The sequence below is a fragment of the Macrotis lagotis genome, chromosome 7, assembly GCF_037893015.1.
Source record: "Macrotis lagotis isolate mMagLag1 chromosome 7, bilby.v1.9.chrom.fasta, whole genome shotgun sequence".
In the NCBI taxonomy this organism is placed as follows: Eukaryota; Metazoa; Chordata; class Mammalia; order Peramelemorphia; family Peramelidae; genus Macrotis; species Macrotis lagotis.
In genome coordinates this window covers 84,548,812-84,571,129 of record NC_133664.1, presented here as the reverse complement: position 1 = coordinate 84,571,129, position 22,318 = coordinate 84,548,812, and the positions used below count along the sequence as shown (strand labels likewise).

General features: G+C 35.3%; 1 protein-coding gene across 3 annotated transcripts in view; it reads left to right on the top strand.

Annotated features, from left to right (window-relative positions):
• Positions 1 to 4,017: 4,017 nt before the first annotated feature.
• DYNC2I1 (dynein 2 intermediate chain 1) overlaps positions 4,018 to 22,318 on the top strand; it is a 123,733-nt gene continuing 105,432 nt past the window's right edge. The window contains exons 1-2 of one of the 3 annotated variants that reach the window (XM_074193243.1): positions 4,018 to 4,101; positions 6,064 to 6,122. Coding sequence is in view for 1 of the 3 variants with exons in the window: in XM_074193241.1 (XP_074049342.1) it covers positions 13,146 to 13,160 (15 nt within the window). In the remaining 2 variants the exon portion in view is untranslated. Of the gene's footprint in view, positions 4,102 to 6,063; positions 6,123 to 12,989; positions 13,161 to 22,318 lie in introns of those variants that run through there. The other 2 variants (XM_074193242.1, XM_074193241.1) reach the window with 2 other exon arrangements.

Sequence of the window (22,318 nt, the reverse complement as noted above, 5' to 3'; positions counted from 1 at the left end):
GAAAAATAATGTACACCCTAACATGGGGGCAATGATCAACCTTGATGGACTCACTCATCCATCAGTGCAACAATCAGGGACAATTTTGGGCTATCTGCAATGGAGAATACCATCTGTATCCAGAGAAACTGTGGAGTTTGAACAAAGACCAAGGACTATTACCTTAAATTTAGGAAAAAAAAAACTTGATATTTTATTGTCTGATCTTGCTATCTCTTATACTTTATGTTTCTTCCTTAAGGATATGATTTCTCTCTCATCACACTCAATTTGGATCAATATATATCATGGAAACAATGTAAAGAATGATAAATTGCCTTCTGTGGGGGGTGGGGGAGGGAAGTAGGATTAGGGGAAAATTTCTAAAACTCAAAATAAATAAAATCTTTAATAAAAAAATAAAAATAAAATAAAATGTGTTTCTCATGTGATTTTTAAAAAAACTTTGCCATCACTTCCCAATGACAATCTCTATACTACCCTATCTGCAGATAGAGCCCTCCCTTTATAAAATAAATACATCAAAGGAAATCATATATTGTCTTTGATTAAAATTGTATGCTTCATTACACAGAGTCTAACAAGTTTCTATTGAGAAGCAGGAGTCCTCTTTACTGAGAGTCTCCTTTTATTATGATAGGTCTGCATTGATCAGAGTTCTGAAACCTTTGAATGCTGCCTTTCTTTGTGGTCATCTTTTAAGTTGTTTGTTCTCTGGGTTCCACTTAGTTACAATTTTCCCCAAGATTCACTGAGTTCTTCATATTCATTGGTTCCTACTTTCCAATAATAGTCTATTACAATCAATATATCATTATCCAATTAATAAATGCTCATTTTTCTTTTAGCTTTGTTACTACTAAGAGTATTATAATTATTTTTAATATGTTGACCCTTTTAAAAAGGAGATTTTTATATATTTAGTGTGTATACTTGTTATCATTCAGTCGAAGAATTTGTAAGTTTAATTTTTAAGCATAATTTTAAATTGGTTTCTAGAATAATTGAACTATTTCATAGAATAACAGTGAAAGGTGTATATTTTTCATATCTCCTCCAAAATTCATTGTTTCATCTTTGCTAATTTGATGAGCAGAAGATGAAACACTGCAGGTTGTTTAATTATATTTATTTATTATTTGTGAGATAGCATGCATGCTATCTCACAAATCTTTTGAAAACTGCCTATTCACATTCCTTTGCCATCTTTTATAATGTATTTTAGTTTCCTCTATATCTTGAATATAAGACCTTGAATATAAGAAATATATCCTGCAAAGATCTATCCCAAGTTAACTGCCTCTCTTCCTATTCTACCTGTATTGATTTTGTCATGCAGGTGATTTTAAATTTTATGTAAAAAAACTCTTGTCATTGTCTCTGATGAACATCCCTTCATCTTTTTTATTTTTGTCTTTTATGACCACCTCTGTCTTCTATCTAGTTAAGAATTTCCATTCCAAATTTATATTGATTTAAGAAGTAGACATAAAAAATAAAACAGACAACCGGCTTTTAAAAATTATTCTTCATTTTACTTCATCTTCTACTTCCAAGAAGTTGTCATATTCTGTTGATTCTACATCTTTAATATCTTTGCTTTTATAAGGGATTTTTTAAGTACTCCTATTATAGCAGAGGAAATAAGAGGCAGAGAAAAATGTTCTGTGATGACCATGTTAAATAGTTACCTTATTTCTTTCTGTGACTCCCATCCCATTGTTATCTAAATTAATAACCCACATTGTTGCAGAAGTCACCTGAGAAGAGAGACATCAAAATTATCTTACCAGAAAGGTAGGCTGGAGGAGAGGGCTCCCAACCTGTATCTCTGATTGCCTCAAAAGTTACAAATAAATCCACTGAGATAAGTGACACTAACTAGACCCTGAACACTTAAGCTGATCTTTCAGGACATATGCAGTAAACTTAGTGTTGGTCCATGTTAGCCATTCCTTGGTCCTTCCATAGTACCAACCTAACTCCTCCCTTACCCCTTTTCCAGCACATATACCATGCCTTGCTTCCCTATACATACCCTGGTCTTTTCCCCTACTGGCTGCTGCAAATCAGCCCAGTTGTAGATTTACAATTCTTCTTTCTCTATTTTGCTAAATTTCCCTAGCTGCTGCTTATCCCCTAAGGGGATTAGCTGTAATAACCTTGCAACTGTGTTTAGTCTCTCTTTCTTAGGTTTTGATAAAATTTCCTTAAGAAATCTAGTCCATACTACTGCTCAACTTCCTAGTGACTTTAATATCCACAATAACGTATAAACTTTCCTCCCCCTAAATATTTCTTGATCAAGAGTCAGTCTTTTAAGTGAATTCATTGACATTCTCAACCCCTAGACTAGACCACCCTGCAACATTTCCCTGGTAACATTATTACCATGATCTTATTTCTCACTATAATTTCATAGCTGAACTCTCTAATTCAAATCCTCCTCTTTTTACCATTAATTCATGGCTGTGGAGAGTCTACAATCAACATAATCTGTTCCAAATGTAGGCTTTTCCAAAAATTCTCATTTTGAGACTAGATTAACCCATCTTTATCTACTGAAATAGCCTTCCTTTCCTTCAGTGTCTAAATTGGAAATTTCTTGAACACAGGGATGATGTCATTAAAAAAAAAGTCATGTCTGACCTATTAGTACTCTGTCATAGGTGATAAATTCTTTGAATTAAGTTACTAGTGATTTATTAGAAAATAAACTCTGCAAGTTGATATGTACCATGTGGAATAAAGTATTTAACCATTATCCTTTGGATACATTATAAACCAAAGACAAGTGACTATGTTTAATACAAATCAGCACTTCTGGGAGCATTATCTTCCTAATGACCTACTATCCTTGAAGCTTTTTGCCTACTAAATTACAAATGTGAAGGAAATCTACAAAAAATACATTCTGTCACTCCTCAGTCCCCTTTGCACTGCTGGAAGTAATCTGATTTTCTATTCTTACTTCCTCTACTCTTACTTCGCCTGTGTTCTGTTTTTACTTTACCAGCTTCTACCATCGCCTTACTAAGATGCTCTTTCATTGGCAGAAACACACACTGACCTCAGTGTAACTCTGGTACAAAGCTATAGGCATGACCATAGTCATTTTCTCTGAAAATGGAATCTTCTGAATTTCCAGTGTGAGCAAGTCATAAAGAATAAAGTTCTTAATCCCTGTTACTCTTTTGCTTATAAGCATGCATAAATAATGAGTTAAAAGATAAAAACTAAAGTTAACATGTTGTTGTTCCTTCATTTGTTCATTTCAGTTGTGTCCAACTCTTTGGAAATTTTTTTCAGGAAAGTTACTGGAATGGTTTTCCATTTCCTTCTTCAGTTCATTTTACAGATAAGAAAACTGAGGTTAAAAAAAAAATTAAGTTACTTTCCCAGGATCACCAGCTAGTATCTGAAGTCAGATTTGTACTCAGGAAGATGAGTATTCTTTAAACTCCATGCCTTTTGCTTTATCCATGGTGCTACTATCTAGTTTTCAAAGTTAAACATGCAAGTACACTGAATACTGGGGAAAAGGGGGGGGAGATAGTTTTGTACCAGAGTATTTTAAAATACTAAATATTCATCCATGATAATATTGAAATAAAGTAGAAAGGACACAAGAAGCTTTAAAATGCTATAATATTTTTAAGTAAAGAATGAGAGTTTAACAGAAACTACAATTCTGATACCTACCTGTTCAGGAAACTGCTCCAGAATGATGGGGATGGAGAGAGAGGGAAGGAACAACCTTTTTTTTTTTTTTAAACAACAGGTAATATTTGCTCTAGATTACAGCCCCTGCCTCTTTTCCAAAATCTTCCCTTCCCTAACCATATCCTCACCTCTCAATGAAAATTCTAGAATCATCTGTAGTGGGAACTTCCAAGATCCAATCAGAACCTTGCTGGCCAGGGCCAAACATTTCCTTTCCTATGACATCAAAGTCAGGAAACCAATCAATGAAAGTAAATCTGCCCCTCTGTATATAATTCATGGCCCTCTCCTGTTTCATTACCCTCTGTAGAAGATCTTTATGGTGCTGCACTGTACAGAGCTGCTTCAGGATGGTAGTTCACTTCTTTAGTTTTGAAGGTGTGTTTTCTTTGTTTTGGAGTATGTGAAGGAGTCAGGGTACGATCTAAATTCAACTATTACTTTATAGAATATAGATAGAGAATAGAAAAAAAGAAGGTATAGATTTAAAGGTCTATTTAGGATAGTTGCCAAAATGTAATTGTTCTCTCAATTATTCCTTTGAGACATGAAGAACACAGGTATGGTTTTGAAGATTTTTCTTATTTTCTTGGCACATATTCCCATGCAGTTCCCATGCAGTAATCCTGAGACTACGTGTTCATTGTAATATCCAGTCTACTGAGAACAGGATAAAATTATAAGAAGGAGGAAAACAAACAAAATAATGTCTTTGAATGAATAGATATTTATCTAAAAGACATATGTTATAAATATGTAAGTTCATAATTTGAATATCCATCTCCTAGAGAAGAGTAGAGAAGTAAAAGAGCTACTCCAGTGAACTCTCCCACAAATCCTATCTTATCAAGTTCTTTTTTTCTTCAAAGGTTGCTACTCTTCCCCACCCCAATATTTCTTTTCTTACTTTTTCCTTTTAATAGTCTTCTTCAGCTATCAGTCCTACTTCTCACAATGTACATCTCTGGAAAAGAAAAGAGAATATACCATTATTTCATGAATTTTTGATTCATTCACATCATCATAGTATCCTTGCAAACAAATTCCACCAAAACCAGCCCTATTTTGATTTTTAAAGATGTTTTTATTAAAAATTTACCTTCAATTATCAAGACAACCAGCTAAACTCCCTTAGCAACTATTTTCTTTTAAATTAAATTACATTGGGGGGGTGGCTAGGTGGCTGTAACGGATAAAGCACTGGCCTTGGAGTCAGGAGTACCTGGGTTCAAATCCGGTCTCAGACACTTAATAATTACCTAGCTGTGTGGCCTTGGGCAAGCCACTTAACCCCATTTGCCTTGCAAAAACCTAAAAAAATAATTAATTAATTAATTTACATTTAGAGGAGGAAATAACTGTGAAAGTGTCCTCTGCTTCAGTTCCCTAGAGGTTTTTGTCCTTAATTCTCACTTTTCCTTTCAAATTGTTACATTCTTCATTGTCTTTGTTTCACCTCTTTTTTATTTTGATTTTTTTTTAGGATTTTGCAAGGCAAATGGGGTTAAGTGGCTTGCCCAAGGCCACACAGCTAGGTAATTATTAAGTGTCTGAGGTTGGATTTGAACTCAGGTACTCCTGACTCCAGGGCTGGTGCTCTATCCACTACAACACCCTGCCGCCCCTTGCCTCTTTTCTTAAAGCAATTTTCTGCATTTCTTTGACCTCGTATACTTGTAGCTCTTGTTTTCTTTTTTAATATGTTTTTTCACTAATATACCATACATAACCCTGTTTTCATATACTCATTTCCCACATCTCATTTTCATTCTACTCTTTAAAAAGTTGCTGAGTGGAATTTTCATGTCTAGTTTAGTTAATCAGTTCACTAGGAGTGAATATTGTGTGACATGGTAGATGGTTGTTAATGTGATCTTAGGATGCATCATTAGTAACATTATTCAGTTCTGGGATTACAGTTTAGAGAACCAGAATGTCATATTGAGCGAGAATTTATCTGGAGCCTAGGGAAGATGTGTTCTAGGCTAATCTCTTATACAAATTGCCTGCAATTATGGCATTGGACAAGTCACTTAACCCCTCAATGCTCCAGGCAGTTAACTCTCAAATTCTCAACATTGCAGGGTATGGTGCCTGTCTGGATTGGCAGAAGGAGTTTTCTTATTGAAAGTCCCACTATTCTACCAGCTGTTTCTGTTAATGTTTCCCTGGCTGCGGTGGTCTCTCTTCTCCAATTCATTTTACATATTACCGTCATATCAAAGTGATCTTTTTGTAAAGTGTGGTCTGTTTATACATTTCTACTCAATGATCTTTAAAAAAAGTTTTGAATTTAAATGGCAAGAAAATAACATTTCCACCCTTATGCTGCCCATTTAGGATTCTGAATCCAAGAGCCCTTGGAAGAGTGACACTAACAAATGACATTTTAAAAAAAGGTATGATTTCTAACAAAGGACTCATTTCTAAAATATACATAGAGAGAACTGCCATTCCCCAATTAACAAATGGTCAAAGGAAATGCAAAGGCAATTTATAGATGAGGAAATCAAAGCTATCCATAGTCATATGAAAAATTGCTTTAAATCATTACTGATTACAGAAATGCAAATTAAAGCATCTCTGAGGTACCATCTCACACCCATCAGATTGGCCAATATGACCAGAAATGACAATGTTCAATGTTGGAAGGGATGTGGGAAATCTGGGACACTAAAACATTGTTGGTGGAGCTGTGAATTCATCCAGTCTTTCTGGAGAACAATCTGGAATTATCCCCTAAGGGTAATAAAAATGTGCATACCCTTTCATCCAGCAATACCACTACTGTGTCTATACCCTGAAGAGTTCATGAAAAAGGGTAAAAACATCACTTGTACAAAAAATAGTCATAGCAGCCCTGCTTGTAGTAATAAAGAATTGGAAATCAAGTGAATTGTCAATCAATTGGGGAATGGCTGAACAAATTTTGATATATGTATGTTAAGGAACTCTATTGTTCTATTAGAAACCAAGAGGGATGGGATTTCAGAGCCTGGAAAGACTTGCGTGAACTGATGTTGGGTGAGATGAGCAGAGCCAGAAGAACATTGTACACCCTAACAACCACATGGGTGATGATCCACCTTAATGGACTTGGCTCATTCCATCATTGCAATGATCAGGGACGAATTTAGAGTATCTGTGATGGAGAGTACTATCTGTATCCAGAGAAAGAACTGTGGAGTTTAAACAAAGACCAAATGCTTATGTACTACATAATTTTGCTATCTCTAATATTTTATTTTATCCTCAAGGATATGATTTCTCTCTCAACACATTAATTATAATCAATGAAAACAATGTAAAGATTATCAGACTGCCTTCTGGGGGGAAGGGGAGGGAAGGGAGGGTGCGGAAAAATTGTAAAATTCAAAACATTAGGAAAAAAATGATAGGTAGAAACTACTATTGTATATAATTGGAAAACAAATAAAATATTAAAAAAATAAAAAGAGATATTAACATCTATTTTGCTGCAAAACTCTTAAGGACCATATGGAATTTTCCATTTGGCTTGTGGTGAAACCTTTCATATATTTTGTTGTTCTTGCTATGAAGTGATTATCATGTTTTAGTGTAGGTCCTATGGAGAGATGGTTGATCATTGTTTTATTTACATTTCTGAAATCTTTCAAAGTTATTTTTCTTTATAGGGTTGTTTACTTGTATATAAACTACTGTGTGTGTGTGTGTGTGTGTGTGTGTGTGTGTGTGTGTGTGTGTATCTTGTGTTCAATTCTCCTTTGTTTGAATCAGAAAATATTGAAATTATTCTGATGACTACTAATCCTCCCCCCACTCTTTCTTCCTTGTTTGCATATTTTTCTCATGTACCCCAATTATGAAGTATCAAGATTCAATCCCTTAGTATATTCCTTCTTTTGCTCCCCTTTTTTCTTATTTTCCTCTTAAAGCCTTAGAATAGAACCAGTTTATATCCAATACCTCCATTTTTATTTACTCCCTTAATATTCTTTGAAAACATTAAGGTTTGGAAGGTATTTATTTTTTTTCCCCCATCTTAGAATTTTAGTACATCATCACACAGATCCTTCCAATGACTAAATACATACATATGTATGTATGTATGTATTTAGTCTTGTATTTATATTTCAAAGTTTTCTCAACTCTGTCTTTTTATCAGAAATGCTTGAATGTCAAAGTCGGGGACAGTTAAGTGGGGCAGTTAGGTGGTGCAGTGGATAGAGCATGGGCCCTGGAGTCAGGAGGACCTGAGTTCAAAACTGACCTCAGATACTTAATAATTACTTAACTATCTGACCTTGGGCAAGTCACTTAACCTCATTGCTTTGCAAAAAACAACAATAAAAAGAAATGCTTGAAAGTCTTCTATTTCAATATAAATCCATTTTCCCCCTTGTAGAATGACAAATTTGTTGGGTAATTTTTTCTTGTTTTTATCCCAATCTCCTTTGCCTTTTGGAAAATTATATTCTAAGAGGGTCAGCTCTGGTTATGTAGAAGATGTTAAATCTTGTGTGACCCCAATTCTGTTTCCCTGGTACTTAAACTTTTCCTTTCTGGATACTTGAAGAATTGTTTCTTTGATGTGGGAGCTCTGGATTTTAGCAATTACATTCTTGTTACCTTTGGTTTCTTTCACAAAATGATTGATTGATTCTATCCTTAATTTGTTTTCTGGTTCTTATAGATCTAGAAAGTTTATTAGAAAATAAAGTGTCTAGGATTTTTTTTAAATCTTAGATTTCATGGATTCTGGGGATTCTTAAATTACTTCTCCTTGATCTATCTTCCAGGTCAAATTAAAAAACACCAGCTATTTTGACTTTTATATTTTTTCAATATTTTATTTTTAAAATAAATATAATTTATTTTATTCAATAAATATGCTTCCAAAATGGCATTATTAAATTTAATTTATATATCATAGAATGTTATTTTCTATGATATATGAAATATATTTAATCAAATTTAATTAATATAATTTAGTTAAATTATTCATACATATACACATACCTATATATTATTCTAAGGTAGCTACTTAATGGAAAATAAACCCCCACACTAGTTTTTGTTCATCAGGGGAAAAATCAATTAAATAAGAAAGAAAGAAAAAGAAAAGGTAGAAAGGAAGGAAGAAAGGAAGAAAGAAAGATATATTGATGTTGGGGAAAAATGTAGCTGACTCAGTCTTTTGATTTTTGTCCTAATTTTTTTCTCACTGTTTTATGGAGTTGCTAATTTCTACTTGGGCTATTTTAGTTTTCACAACTTCCATTTCTAGAGTAAACCTACAACTTATTTTCCTAATTCTTCCCTAAACTTTTTATTTTTTAAGTTCCTTCTTAATTTCTTCTTGGTATTTACATAGTCCTTTTTTTTCTCTTTAAGTCTCTGCCTTACAGTTATGGAATTATATTTGTTATACATATGTATATAAAGTACACTTAATATTTATTTGATGTTGGATGACATTTTCCTTTGATTTGTTCCTCTCTCTAACTTTGAATTACAGAATTTGGGCTTTCAGTCAGGTCTACTCTCTGCTCTTTGCTTTATTTTTCAATGGACTTCCCTGGTCTCACCCTGCTTTTTTCTTCAGTGGCCCTCCCTCTTCTTGCCCTGAGTTCCCAGGGTTTTTGTGCTAACCTCTACCTTTAGGGTTTTTTTTTTTCTCTCTCTCATATCATTTTTTCCTCATTATATAAACATTTTATTTCTAATTATATCACATAGTAGTTTCTATCAATTATTTTTTGGCAAGGTATTGAGTTTTATATTTTTTTTCTCATTCCCTTCCCTCCCTATCCCCCTGCAACAGAAGGGCCCTCTTATATCAGAGCCCTCTCTGGTATCTTAGGACAAAATGTGAGAGACCTCAGAAACTCTGAATTTGGGCTATCCTAATCTGAGTGTTATTGAAGTTGATATTGTGCTGGTTGCTACCCCACTACCTGAGGCTTCCAAGATCTCTCATCTAGGGATTTTCTAACCCCTTGGGACTTCATCAGAAGTAAAACTCTTTGCTGGTTTTGGACTCAGATTCTTGTAGCTATAGCTTATCTAGTTTATGGTAGTGCTGATTGGAGCTTACAGGAAGGACTGATTCCTATTGCTCATGGGCTTCTGATTGAATTTTTGTATTTTTTGGGGTAGAAGGTGTCACTTGTAATTTTTCATTGGATTTCTTGATCATTATTTATTCTGTTTGTCTATCTCCAAGTTTTTATTGAAGTATAGAAGGTTGGCCATCTTCTTCCTGTTCAGGCTGCCATATTGACTGCAGCTCCCTAGTTTTCTTTTATTGCTTCTAGGATAAAAAATGAAATAGACTTTTGGCATTTTTAAACCCCTCACAACCTGACCTCAACCTGCTTTGATCTCAGTGTCTTTGCTCTCTGTCTTAGATTCCTGGAATGCATTTTTCTCTCTTAAAATTCTTTGTCATCAATACAATTATCATTTTATTCTTAGTCTTTTCTTGACTGATTCTCTCTGCTCCCTCTCTGCCCCCACCCCAGAATGCTAAACATTTTTTTCTTACTTAGTGGAAAATATTGTCCATGTACAGTTTGTTTCCCCCAATAGAATGTAAACTCCTTGAAGGTAAGAACTTGTGCTTATTTTTATCTGGATGCCTAGTCCAGAGTAGACAGCTCATAAGACACTTAAACAATGCTTGTTGATTGATTGATTGATTTTAAAAATAATTAAAAATAGTTAATTGAGACTATTGAGTTTGCATTTATAAGATTGCTTTATTCTACAAACAGTAGTAATATGAACCTGTCTGCTAATTTAAGATACAGGCTTTTTCCACTGTAGCACTCATGGTACAGTTGAACTAGGAGTCAGAAGCTCTGATGAACTAGTAGCTCATTGGAGTTAACGTTTAGTATAATGAGCCTTGAATTTTTGAGTCCATAGCTGTCAACATTATTTAGTTATAGCCCTACCTATATAGCTCTTGTGAAATTGAGGAAATCACTTAATTTCTTTGAATCTTGTAACTGAAGCTTGAAGACAGAAGAGTCTAGATCTAAGGTTTCTCATCTACCCTCTCCCCCTTTTTGTTAGGTAAGAAGGTATTTCAGAAGTCATCCAGTCTAATCCTTTAAAATTATGCATGAGGAAACTGAGGTCTAGAAGGTGAAGAGGGCATGTCTAACATCATACAGAATGTCAGCATACCAAAACTCAGGCCATTAGCTTCCAAGCTAGGATCCTTTGTATAGGACCATAACAGTTTTCTTGACCTTGATTTTAGCAGTCCAGGTCACTGAATACAGAGAGGACAATGGAGCTCTCCCTATATATTTCCCTTGAGAATATCATTGACACTGCTAAGCATGATCTTGGTTTCTGTGACCTGCTGCCAGCAGGCAGCTTTCATTGTATTTTTGGTTCTGTTCTCTTACCTAGATTTCAGAAAAAGTCTGGATCATTAGGGAATGAATCCTTCTTAGAGTATGTCATGATTTGAAATTCTGCCTTTTGTTGATTATATTTAAATGAAGGCAGCTTACCTAAGTGACATATATGTGTGTTCATATATATATGAATACATTCAAGATGAATTTTTTAAAAATGTAGCTAAATATCCATGAGCGGTAAAGTTAGAATCTTTTAAAATCTTTTAAAAATAAGTTGAGACTTGATTTTATATTTATAAGATTGTTTTATTCTACAAACAGTTGAACTATTTCAACAAGAACATTTTTGACAGTATTAATGGCATTTTTATTAGCCATTGCAAACCTCCTTTCAATTATTAGTGAATTAGTTGGATGGCATTTTTTTCAATCATTTTGCTTTCATCAGGAACCCCTGGGAGAAATGATCATGATCAAGAAGAAACACTTACTTTTGCACCATTCTTTTTTTTCACAAATCTATTTCATTTTTAATCTTTCATGATCCACCTTTATGGTAGACCATTTTTCTTCATGTTCCCTTTTTTTGAAGAGGTGGAAACCGAGATTAAAAAAAAGCCTAAAAATAAAAAAATATATAAAATATGAAAAATAAAATTATATACAATATAAAATATAATACAAATATATATAATAAAAATACATAACATAAAATATATAATAAAAATATAATATAAAAATATTTTAAAAATAAAATAAAAAAGGTTTAGAGAATGCACTTAACCCATTGCCTTGCCAAAAAGCCTAAAAAAATAAAAAATATAAAATATGTAAAATAAAATTATATATAATATAAAAAATATAACAAAATATATAATAAAAATACACAACAAAATATATAATAAAAATATAAAAATATTTAAAAAAATAAAATAAAAAAGGTTTAGAGAATGCACTTAACCCATTACCTTGCCAAAAAAGCATAAAAAATAATATAGAATATGTAAAATAAAATTATATATAACAATATAATACAAAATATATAATAAAATACATAACATAAAATATATAATAAAATATAATATAAAAATATTTAATAAAATAAAAAAGGTTTAGAGAATGCACTTAACCCATTGCCTTGCCAAAAAAGCCTAAAAAATAATATAAAATATGTAAAATAAAATTATATATAATATAAAAATATAATAAAAATACATAACAAAATATAAAACAAAAATATAATATAAAAATATTTAAAAAATAAAATAAAATAAAAAAGGTTTAGATAATGCACTTAACCCATTACCTTGACAAAAAAGCATAAAAAATAATATAGAATATGTAAAATAAAATTATATATAATATAACAATATAATACAAAATATATAATAAAATACATAACATAAAATATATAATAAAAATATAATATAAAAATAAAATAAAATAAAAAAAGGTTTAGAGAATGTTAAATTTAAAAAATAAGGAATCTGGGCTAGAAAGTGGCCAAATCCGGACTGGGGCGCAGGTTCACTGACACCAAACTGCGAGCGCCGGTTTCTGGCATTTTCGAGGTGAAAGGGGAATGGCGTAAGGAAGCTCAAGCACGATAAACTGAAGTCCAAGCACCGACAGCCGGGAGATTAATGATTTTATTCCACTAATCTCTCCGGGGCCGCTTTCTTTCCCAGTGTCTGGGGGATTTGCGCAAGCTGCTCCAGCCCCCCCCCCCCCGAGACCGCGGCCCTTTCAGCCAATCAAAGCCCCAGAGTGGAGGAAATGGACCTGTCCTGGCTGGGCGGAGGCGGGACCGAGGCGGGGCTGAGGCTGGGATTGGTGGCTCGCTCGCTCGCTCGGCCGTCCTCTGCTTGTGCCTGGCCGTTGCTAGGGGCAGAGCGGGACGCGCGCCTGGGCGCCGCGGAGCGGCCTCTGCGCAGGCGCCTGGTTGCTCGGAGCGGCGGGCAGCCCCCCGCGGGCCTAGCCGGGTCTGTTCTGGAGTTTCTCTTCCCCCGGGCCCGGGGCCACGGACTCCTCGTCCCCTGGGGACGGGGGCGTCGGAGGAGAGAGATGGAGACAGGAAAGGTCAGTGCGCGCCTCCTGACGGGGCCCCCCTTGTCTCGCTGGGGGGGAAAGCGGTTAAAAAAGGGGATCGCGCCCCCCACCCCGCAGAAAATGCTCGAAAAGCGGGCCGGGTGCGGGGGGGCTGCGGGGACAGGTGCGCCCCCCCGGAAGGTGACCCCAATATTGCCCCAAAGACGGGTATTTGGTTGCAAGTCGGATTCTTGAGTGTTTACGTGAAGGGCCCCCTCCCCCCGAGATAGTGCCCCAACGTGTGAGGGACCCCCTGGACACGTGCTTGGAGCAAACATGTTTGTTTTTGGCAAGACAACGGGGTGCAGTGGCTTGGCCAGGGCCACACAGCCAGGTAATTATTAAGTGTCTGAGGCCGGATTTGAACCCGGGTCCGCCTGCCTCCAGGGCCTAATAAGAAGGGACACATTTCTTCCTAAACCTGTGAATATCTCGTCAGCATTCAAAGTGAGCGTAGTACACACTGCGCCAAATACTCTGTCTTCATCGTTCTGCTCCTTTCTCATACTGACTGGACTATGCAAAGGCACGTGTAAAGTATAAATGTATGTGGAATAATTCATACGAACTAGCATTTGACTTTAAAAGTTAAAGAGAAAGAAAACTGAGAGGGAGAAAGCTCTTGGTAGCTGTAAAGAGCTAGTCAGATAGGCAAGAGAAGTTTCTTTTTTGTTGTTTCCATGTTGTACCTTGCTCCAAATTGGGTGTGCTGAGAGAGAAATCATATCCTTAAAGAGAAGAGAAGTCTTAAGAGGTAACAAGATCAGACAATAAGATATCTGTTTTTTTTTTCCCTAAATTAAAGGGAATAGTCCTTGCACTTTGTTCAAACTCCACAGCTCCTTATCTGGATTCAGCTGGCACTCTCCTCAGCAGACAGCCCAAAATTGTTCCCGATTGTTGCCCTGATGGAATGAGCAAGTCCTTCAAGGTTGATCATCACCCCATGTTGCTATTAGGGTGTACAGTGTTTTTCTGGTTCTGCTCATCTCACTCAGCATCAGTTCATGCAAATCCCTCCAGGCTTCCCTGAAATCCCGTCCCTCCTGGTTTCTAATAGAACAATAGTGTTCCACGACATACATATACCACAGTTTAGGCAAGAGAAGTTAATAAAAATTTAGACAGGATAGGAGGATGAGAAGGGAGGCCTCGAATGTCACATACAACTGATAGAACAAGAAGGATCAGGATAGGGATGGTAGAAGTGGGAGGAAGCATTGGACTTGGCAGTTGGAATTACTGGTTATTGTAGACAGGGTAGTTTCTCTTGAGGGACGAGGTCAGACATCAGAACAGGGGTGGGGGGAATTATCATGAGGATGACTATGTGACCATGGGGAAGTCAAAACATCTCTGAACCTCAGTTTTTTCTTCTGTAAAATATACAAAAATACCTATAGCATCTACTCTATGGGGTAATAATGAGTATTTTAGTGAGATAACATGTGAAGAACTTTTCAAATCTTAAAGCACAAAAGCAAAATTTTTATTTGTTCAAGATATAATCTAACTTCATAAAAAACACGATTTTTCTTAGGAATCTTAATGTCTCTGTTTTAATGCAAATAAATAAATGAAATCATTTCACCATCAGTTAAGTAGATCACTAGGTCTGAAGGCCTGAGTTCACTTATAATCTCCACTATTACTACCTTGGAAAAGTCACTTCATCTCTCTTTGCTTTAGTTTTCTCTATTGTAAACTGGGAATTAATAATAGCACTTATGTCTTAAGCTTGTCATCAGGATCAAATAACTGTAAAATGCAAAGCAAAGTGCCTGATCAGTAATAAGTGCTACATAAATGTTAGCTATTGTTATTGTTGTTGTTATTATTATTATTAGTCATGTAAACTTTGCCTGAACTTGAAGTTGAGACCTATGTGTTGTGTCTCCCTATTAAAATGTGAGTTCCTAGGGAGCAGGGACTGCCTCTGTTTTTCTATTTGTGTCCCTAGAGTTTAACACAGTGCTTTGCAGATAGTAAAAGTTTAATCAAAAAATTCATTCATTCCATTAAACAAGTGTTTTTGGATTATAGACCACCTTTTAGCAGTTGAGGAAATACAGAATTTAGATAAGACTCTTGTCTCTGTCTTCACTGGATTTCTTGAGTACAGATGGCAACTCTAGTACTTGGTTAAAAATACTTTGCTATTAATTTAATGTCCACTTAAGTTCTAATTTGATAAATCTTAGTGGGGTTGATCTTGGGTCTTTGAATGCTATGCCAGTGTAGCTCTTGTGCTGTCCTTCGTAATCAAAGAGAACCAAAATGTCATTGTGATGTTTGGGTCAATGTAGAGCATCTCTGACCGTGACCGATCTACCGGCATGTGATCCATCCTTTACCATAGATCAGGCAGAAATAGTCTGTATGTCTATTTGGGAGGGAGATGCCTCTAAATTTGTGCATCTCAAATTTCTTTGGAGCTACTGTTATTTTGCTTTGCTCATAGAGCCAAGTGCTTTCTTTGATGCTGGCACACCATGCTGAACAATCCTGTGCCAGTGTCTCCCATGTCACACCTCTGATTCCAAAGTTCATCAGAGAGACCTTGAGAGTCTCCTTGAATTGCTTTTCCTGACCTCCATGAGAGCTCCTTGCATGAGTTCTCCATAAAATCGTTGTTTAGGCAAGTATATATTTGGCATTCTAGTAACTTGGTCAGTCCATTGAAATTGCACTCTGCAGAGTTTGAATACTTGGCAGTATGAAAAGGACTTGAGAAAGAATGTCTGCTAACTTATCATGCCAGGTGATCTTCAGAATCTTCCTAAGACAATTCAAAAGGCAAGGGTTCAGTTTCCTGGCATGGTGCTGGTAGACTGTCCAGGTTTCATATAACAGTAAAGGCAGCACAATGACTCTAGTTCTTTACTTTGGTCGGCAGCCTAATAACTCTTCTTTCCCACACTTATTTTTGGAGCTTCCTGAATACTGAGATAGCTCTGGCAATGTGTGTCATGTGTCACTTCATCATCTATGTGTACATCCCTGGAAAGTATGTTGCCAAAGTAAGTGAATCTGTCCACAACATTCTCTCTCTCTATATATACTGCAGTTGATAGTTCCATGAATGGGATGGTGTGGTGCTTGACTAGTGGAGAACCTTCTGTTTTTTTTGATGATGCCAGCCTAAAATTAGTACAAGCAGTCAAGAAACAATGCATGCACTATTGTATTCCAGCTTCAGAGTCTGCAATGTGTCATCTATGAAGAAAAAGTCAGTACCAACTCTCCCTCCACTTTAGTCTTGGCTTGTAGTCTTTTCACTTAAATAATTTACCATCTGTGCAGTAGCTAATGCCATTTTTGACAAATCTTGATGAGGTTAACCCTCACCCACTTTAACCCTGGTATTTGAAAGGTATGCAAGTCACTATTTCTGGCAGGACTGTACAGGTACCATATACTGATGAACAGTCAGAAATTCACAAAGTATGACCCATGCATTTTCAGAGAATTCTCAAGATTGAAACTATTTTCATAATAATTTCAAGATGTTATTTGCCTACTGAAATACTCCTCTCTTTTCCAACTACATATCTGTGTGATCCTAGATTTTCTTCATATATTGTGATTAAAACATATTGCAATAGATTGAATACAGAAGCAGAAGTGAAAATCTTACTCTTTTTTTTTTTTTTGCAAGGCAGACGGGGTTAAGTGGCTTGCCCAAGGCCACACAGCTAGGTAATTATTAAGTGTTTGAGACCGGATTTGAACCCAGGTACTCCTGACTCCAAGGCCGGTGCTTTATCCACTATGCCACCTAGCTGCCCCCTGAAAATCTTACTCTTAATATTAAACCACATTTTTAAAAAAGCATAAAAATAGTAAAACACTACCAGTTTTCTTGCTAACTTTGTTTTGGAAAATACGATTATTTTTCATAAAAATGTTATGTAACACTGACAACCTCTGTGAGTTTGGCCTTAAAAATAATAATTAGATTAAATATGTGTTAACCTTCAGAGTTTGTACTAATAAGGGACAAAAGTTAACCTCAAGACAGAACAAAATAGAATTAGGTTAACATATATGTTTATTACTGTTGCTCTTAAGTTCACTGATATGCAGGCAAGCTAGAAAACCAGACCCCAAAATACATTTTTGAAAGGGTTTTTTAAAAAATATATAGTTTCACTTTCAGAAGGCAGGATTTCAAAAACTACTTTTTCCATCAAGGAAAAGGAGCAGCCCTCAGATTAGGATGGAGTTGGATGTCAGACATGCTTCCCAGGAGGAAGGTCCAGGAGGACATGCCATGTGGTATGGCTCCTCCCCAATCTTTGTGCCTTAAGAGGTATAATGAGACCTCCACAAATGTGAAACTTTTCCTTCCAAGATTCAGTGACCCTTGATACAATGGTATTTGTTATTAGGGGTCAGTGACATCTAATGCATTTATTATTAAATGAATCAATAAATACATTATTTAAAATTTTATTTTAATTTTTGTTTAGTAATTGACAATAGATGTAACCATTAATAAATAAAAACTCTAGGGGGGGATGGTGTCCTTAATAATATTTTTTTAAGAGTATAAAAAGGTCCTGAGGGGAATCAATTTGAGAACTACTGGTTTGTCTAAATCCAGAGGACTTCATCACTAGAAGATTGTCTACCATTTTTTTTCTAAAACATTTCATAATGACTCTCTCCTGAGATAAAGAGATTGAGATCTATATTGGTTGAAAAAAATATTCCCCGAGAAAACATGAATCCTTAAAGAAACTTAATTTACATAATGTATCTTTTATTTTTACTATATGATAATTTGATTGTCATTATTAGTTTTCTTGTCCTATTGATTAATGAAGGGTTCTTGTCTATGACCTTCATTTTCCTACTACATCTCCCTGATTCTTTAGGATGATAACTTTGCTCTTCTATTAGTGTGTTAAAATTTTATTTCACAACTACTCATGCTTCAGCAAGGAAAGACTTTTTTGATGCCTTTCCTCATGATATCCTGGTTACCTCCAATTCCATATCCTGGTTACCTCCAATTCCATCCCCCCCCCCCGGTTGAAACCTTCCTTGTGACAAAGAAAAAGAACTCTGAAAAACAGCTACTACAAAGACAGTGTATATAATTTATTCTTGTAGTCCCCCACACCTCTTCCTTAAAGGAGCTATTTTATGATCTTTTCTCTACAGTCTTTACTGGCTCTTTTCCCCCCTTTACTTATGGGTTCAACTTTGAGTGAGTCATTTTTTCATTGTAGTCATTGTTCTCTTGGTTCTGCTTATTTGACTTTGTATCAGAGTTTGTACAGATCTCTCATTTCAACAAATTTCTTGTATTTGTAATTTCTTATGACATTTAAATACTGTGGGTTTTTTTTATTTCACAACTGAGAGAAAACTACTTTTTTTAATTCCTTACTTCTATAAGCATTTATTAGGCACCTATTACGTGTTAGTCACTGTGTTGGCTGCCTTATAAATATAATCTCATTTGATTCTTATAATATCCCTGGGAGGTAGATATTCTTGTTATCTTGGTACTACAGATCAAGAAACCTGGCAAGATAGAACTGAAGTGATTTGCCCAGAGCCGAATGGCTAATAAATTCCAAAGGCTGAATTTGAACTCAGATTTTCCTGGCTTACATCTTAATAGCTACCCCAACTATCTGCCTTCTGAAGAGTCCTGTTGTGAACATCTTGGTGTGTATGTATGTGTTTGTGTGTGTGTGTGTGTGTGTGTGTGTGTGTGTGTGTATCGAATCTTTGTTTCTATCTTTGATTTCTTTGGATTAAACCTTTGTCCATTAGTGAAATTGTTCTGTTAAAAAAGTCTGAATCAGTTGCTTTCCTTAAATACTTCCAAACTGAAATCCAGAACAGCTGGATCACTTCATAGATCTAGCAAAAAAAAAGAATCCCTGTGCCTCTCTTCCTACAGTCTTTCCAATGTCTACTTCTATTCCATCTTCAGCTAACTTTGTCAGTCATTATGATTTGAGGTGAAACTTCAGTTCTACTTTGCATTTCTCTCTTTATGTTTTAGGATATGTTTTTGTGTTAAAAGCTATTTATATCCTTCCCTCATTTATCTAACAAGGAATGACTCTGGGTGTTATAAATTTGGGTTATTTTTTTGTGTAAATTGAGATTTCATGTACTTGTGTTTTTTCTGTAGATTATATTATAGAGATTAGTGTATGGTATTTCCTATAGAAATTTATGGCTTTCAAGATAATGTTGTTTAGTTCTTGTCTCTTATTCTGGAACTCAAAGATACAATCCATTTAATTAGTTAACATTTGTGTTTCTATAGTTAGAGGTTTATTCTGAATATAACATTAAAATAAAAATGTAAATGCAGCAGTATCTTCAGGGTCAGATATTTCTTTTTATTTAAAGAGTATTTATATTGGGTTCACAGTTGTAAGTTTGTCAGTTTTTCAGGATACAACCCAGGGGTCATTAATTACATAAAGTGTCAGCTAGAATTATTAATGATGTGTTTTTCTCTCATGAATAAAGAGAAAATTTGTGATTTATTGAAGGTGTTGAAATGATTTTTATGGCAAAAGTCTAAAAGTTATGCTTTTATGCAATTTTCAAGCTTTAAACGGTTTTAGTATTGTGTAATTTTAATTATCATTAGTATAAAATTGGTTTTTGATGAATGATATGGTCAAGCATCACCAAGCATTTATGAAGTCTATTTGTGCTTAGTGTACAAAGTGAATTGAAAGAGCCCTTACCTCAAAAGAGTTTATATTTTATTTTATTTTTATTTATTTAAGGCAATAGGGTTAAGTGACTTGACTTGTCCAAAGTCACACAGCTAGGCAATTATTAAGTTTCTGGGGTTGGATTTGAACTCAGGTTCTCTTGACTCCAGGGCTGGTGCTCTGCTCACTGTGCCACCTAGCTGCCCCAAGTTTATATTGTATTAAATAAAGCATGTGCATATATAGGTGTATATGTGTCAAAGTAATTGACAGTTGTGGCAGAGGAAGACATCAGCCATGGGGAGGTCAGGAAAAACTCCTTTTAGGAAGCAGCTCTTAGTTGAGGTTTGGAAGAATGCTAAGGGTTTTAAGAAGCAATGATGGGGAGTGTGGAAGGTGTGCAAAGTGACCAACTCTTAAGGGTTGCAAGGGGAGGAATGAGCAATGCTGGAAAGGTGAGTTGGGGACTAGCTGGAGAAGGGCTTGAAGGAGGAAAGATAGGACTTTATACTTTCTCCAGGGGAGATAGGAAATCAGTAGAGTTTAATTGAATAAGAGTGATGTTTAGACTTGGGGATATAGAAAAATCCCTTTGGCAGCAGTGTGGAGAATGGATTTTATTGGGGCATTTTTTTTGGAAGGGAGAAAAGATGAAGAAATAGTAGTTAAGCCTAGTGCTGGGGATATGAATACCTTCCTTGCCCCTTAGGAGCTTATAGTCTTTAACATTATATTTTATACTTCAACCCCATACATAATAAACTTATAATATAGTAATAATTTATAAAACTGTGTATAATATAGCTCTGTAATACTTAATGTACTTGTAGCCTTTAGACATAGAAAGCTTTTATTTTTGTGACTATTCATAAATACATTTACAAACATAGAAATGTATGTATATAAACACATATATATATATATATATATATATATATATATATATATATATCCCTAAATCATTAGGGGTGTTAAGTATGCTTGAGGTCACAGACTATCTTTGAAGACCAGTATACAGCTGCAAATTTTGCCACTAGGTAATGGCCATGTGACACATAAATCAGATAAAATACAAATTGGACTCAGTCCTATGCTTGATTTCACAGTGATGGTGGCAGAGTAGCAAAAAGGGTGGTAGAAGATATTTTTATGTGATTTAAAAATAGCAATGATACTTATAGTGAGAGATATAACTTGTTGCTACACTAATAGAACTCAGTGGACTTAGTAGGTACCTTTTTTTTTCCATGTGTAAGATGCACCTTAATTTTGGAGCCTGAAATTTGAAAAAAAATGTATTATATAAAGTTATTGAACTCATTTTATTCATCATCAAATTCATGGACCTTTTGCTCATAGCTTTCAGGCATCTTTTGGGCAAGTCTGGTAGTATATGCATGCTTAGTCCATGAACCTGAAGCACCAATTGTGTCCTCCTTTGAATTCAGTAGCTTCTTTTCATTACCAATTCTTGCCTCAAGATGAATCATCTTTATGGACACAGAAATTCCAAAGACCCTTTGCACTTTAATCCATATCCTCAATTCCCTCTCTAAATCAGGCCTTTTTGATGATTTGCCTCTCTCGGCCTTCTGCCCCCACATTTTCAGGAGGGTTTCGTAGCCAGTGTCAAGATTGTTTTCTCAGTTGGAGGAGGACCAAACTGACATTCAGCAGCATGATTCCATTTACTGTTGCAAACTGGATCACTTTGAACTCGAATTCAGCATTCAGTCTTTTCCAAGCCTTTTCTGGCCTGAACGTGGCAAAATGTAACCTCACTGTAATGGTAACAAATGTGAAAAAATGAGTGCAGAAACAAGTGTGAAAAAGCAGGAAATTCAAGTAAAAAAAATCTACAACCACTGTATAAAATGCTCCCAGTTTTTTTGAAAAAGGGTATATCTTATACACAGGGAAATATGGTACTTAAATTTTTTTGTTTATATTTTATTTTTTCCAGTTACACATAAAAACATTTTAACACTTATTTTTAAGATATTTTTACAGTTTCACTAATAACTTGTTGGTGGAGCTGTGAACTAATCCAGCCATTCTGGAGAATAATTTGGAACTGTACCCAATGGGCAATTAAACTGTGTATAACCTTTAATGCAGAAATACTGAAGTGATCACAAAAAGGGAAAAGAACTCGCATGTACAAAAATTTTTAATAGCAGGTCTTTTTGTGGTGGCAAAGAATTAGAAATTGAGGGGTGGCTAGGTGACACAGTGGATAGAGCACCAGCCCTGGAGTCAGGAGTACCTGAGTTCAACTCTGGCCTCAGACACTTAATAAATACTTAGCTGTGTGGCCTTGGGCAAGCTGCTTACCCATTTGCCTTTCAAAAAACCCCCCTAAAATAAAAGAATTGGAAATTGAGGGAATGTCTGTCAACTAAGGAATGACTGAACAAGGTATATGAATATAATGGAATACTATTATGCTGT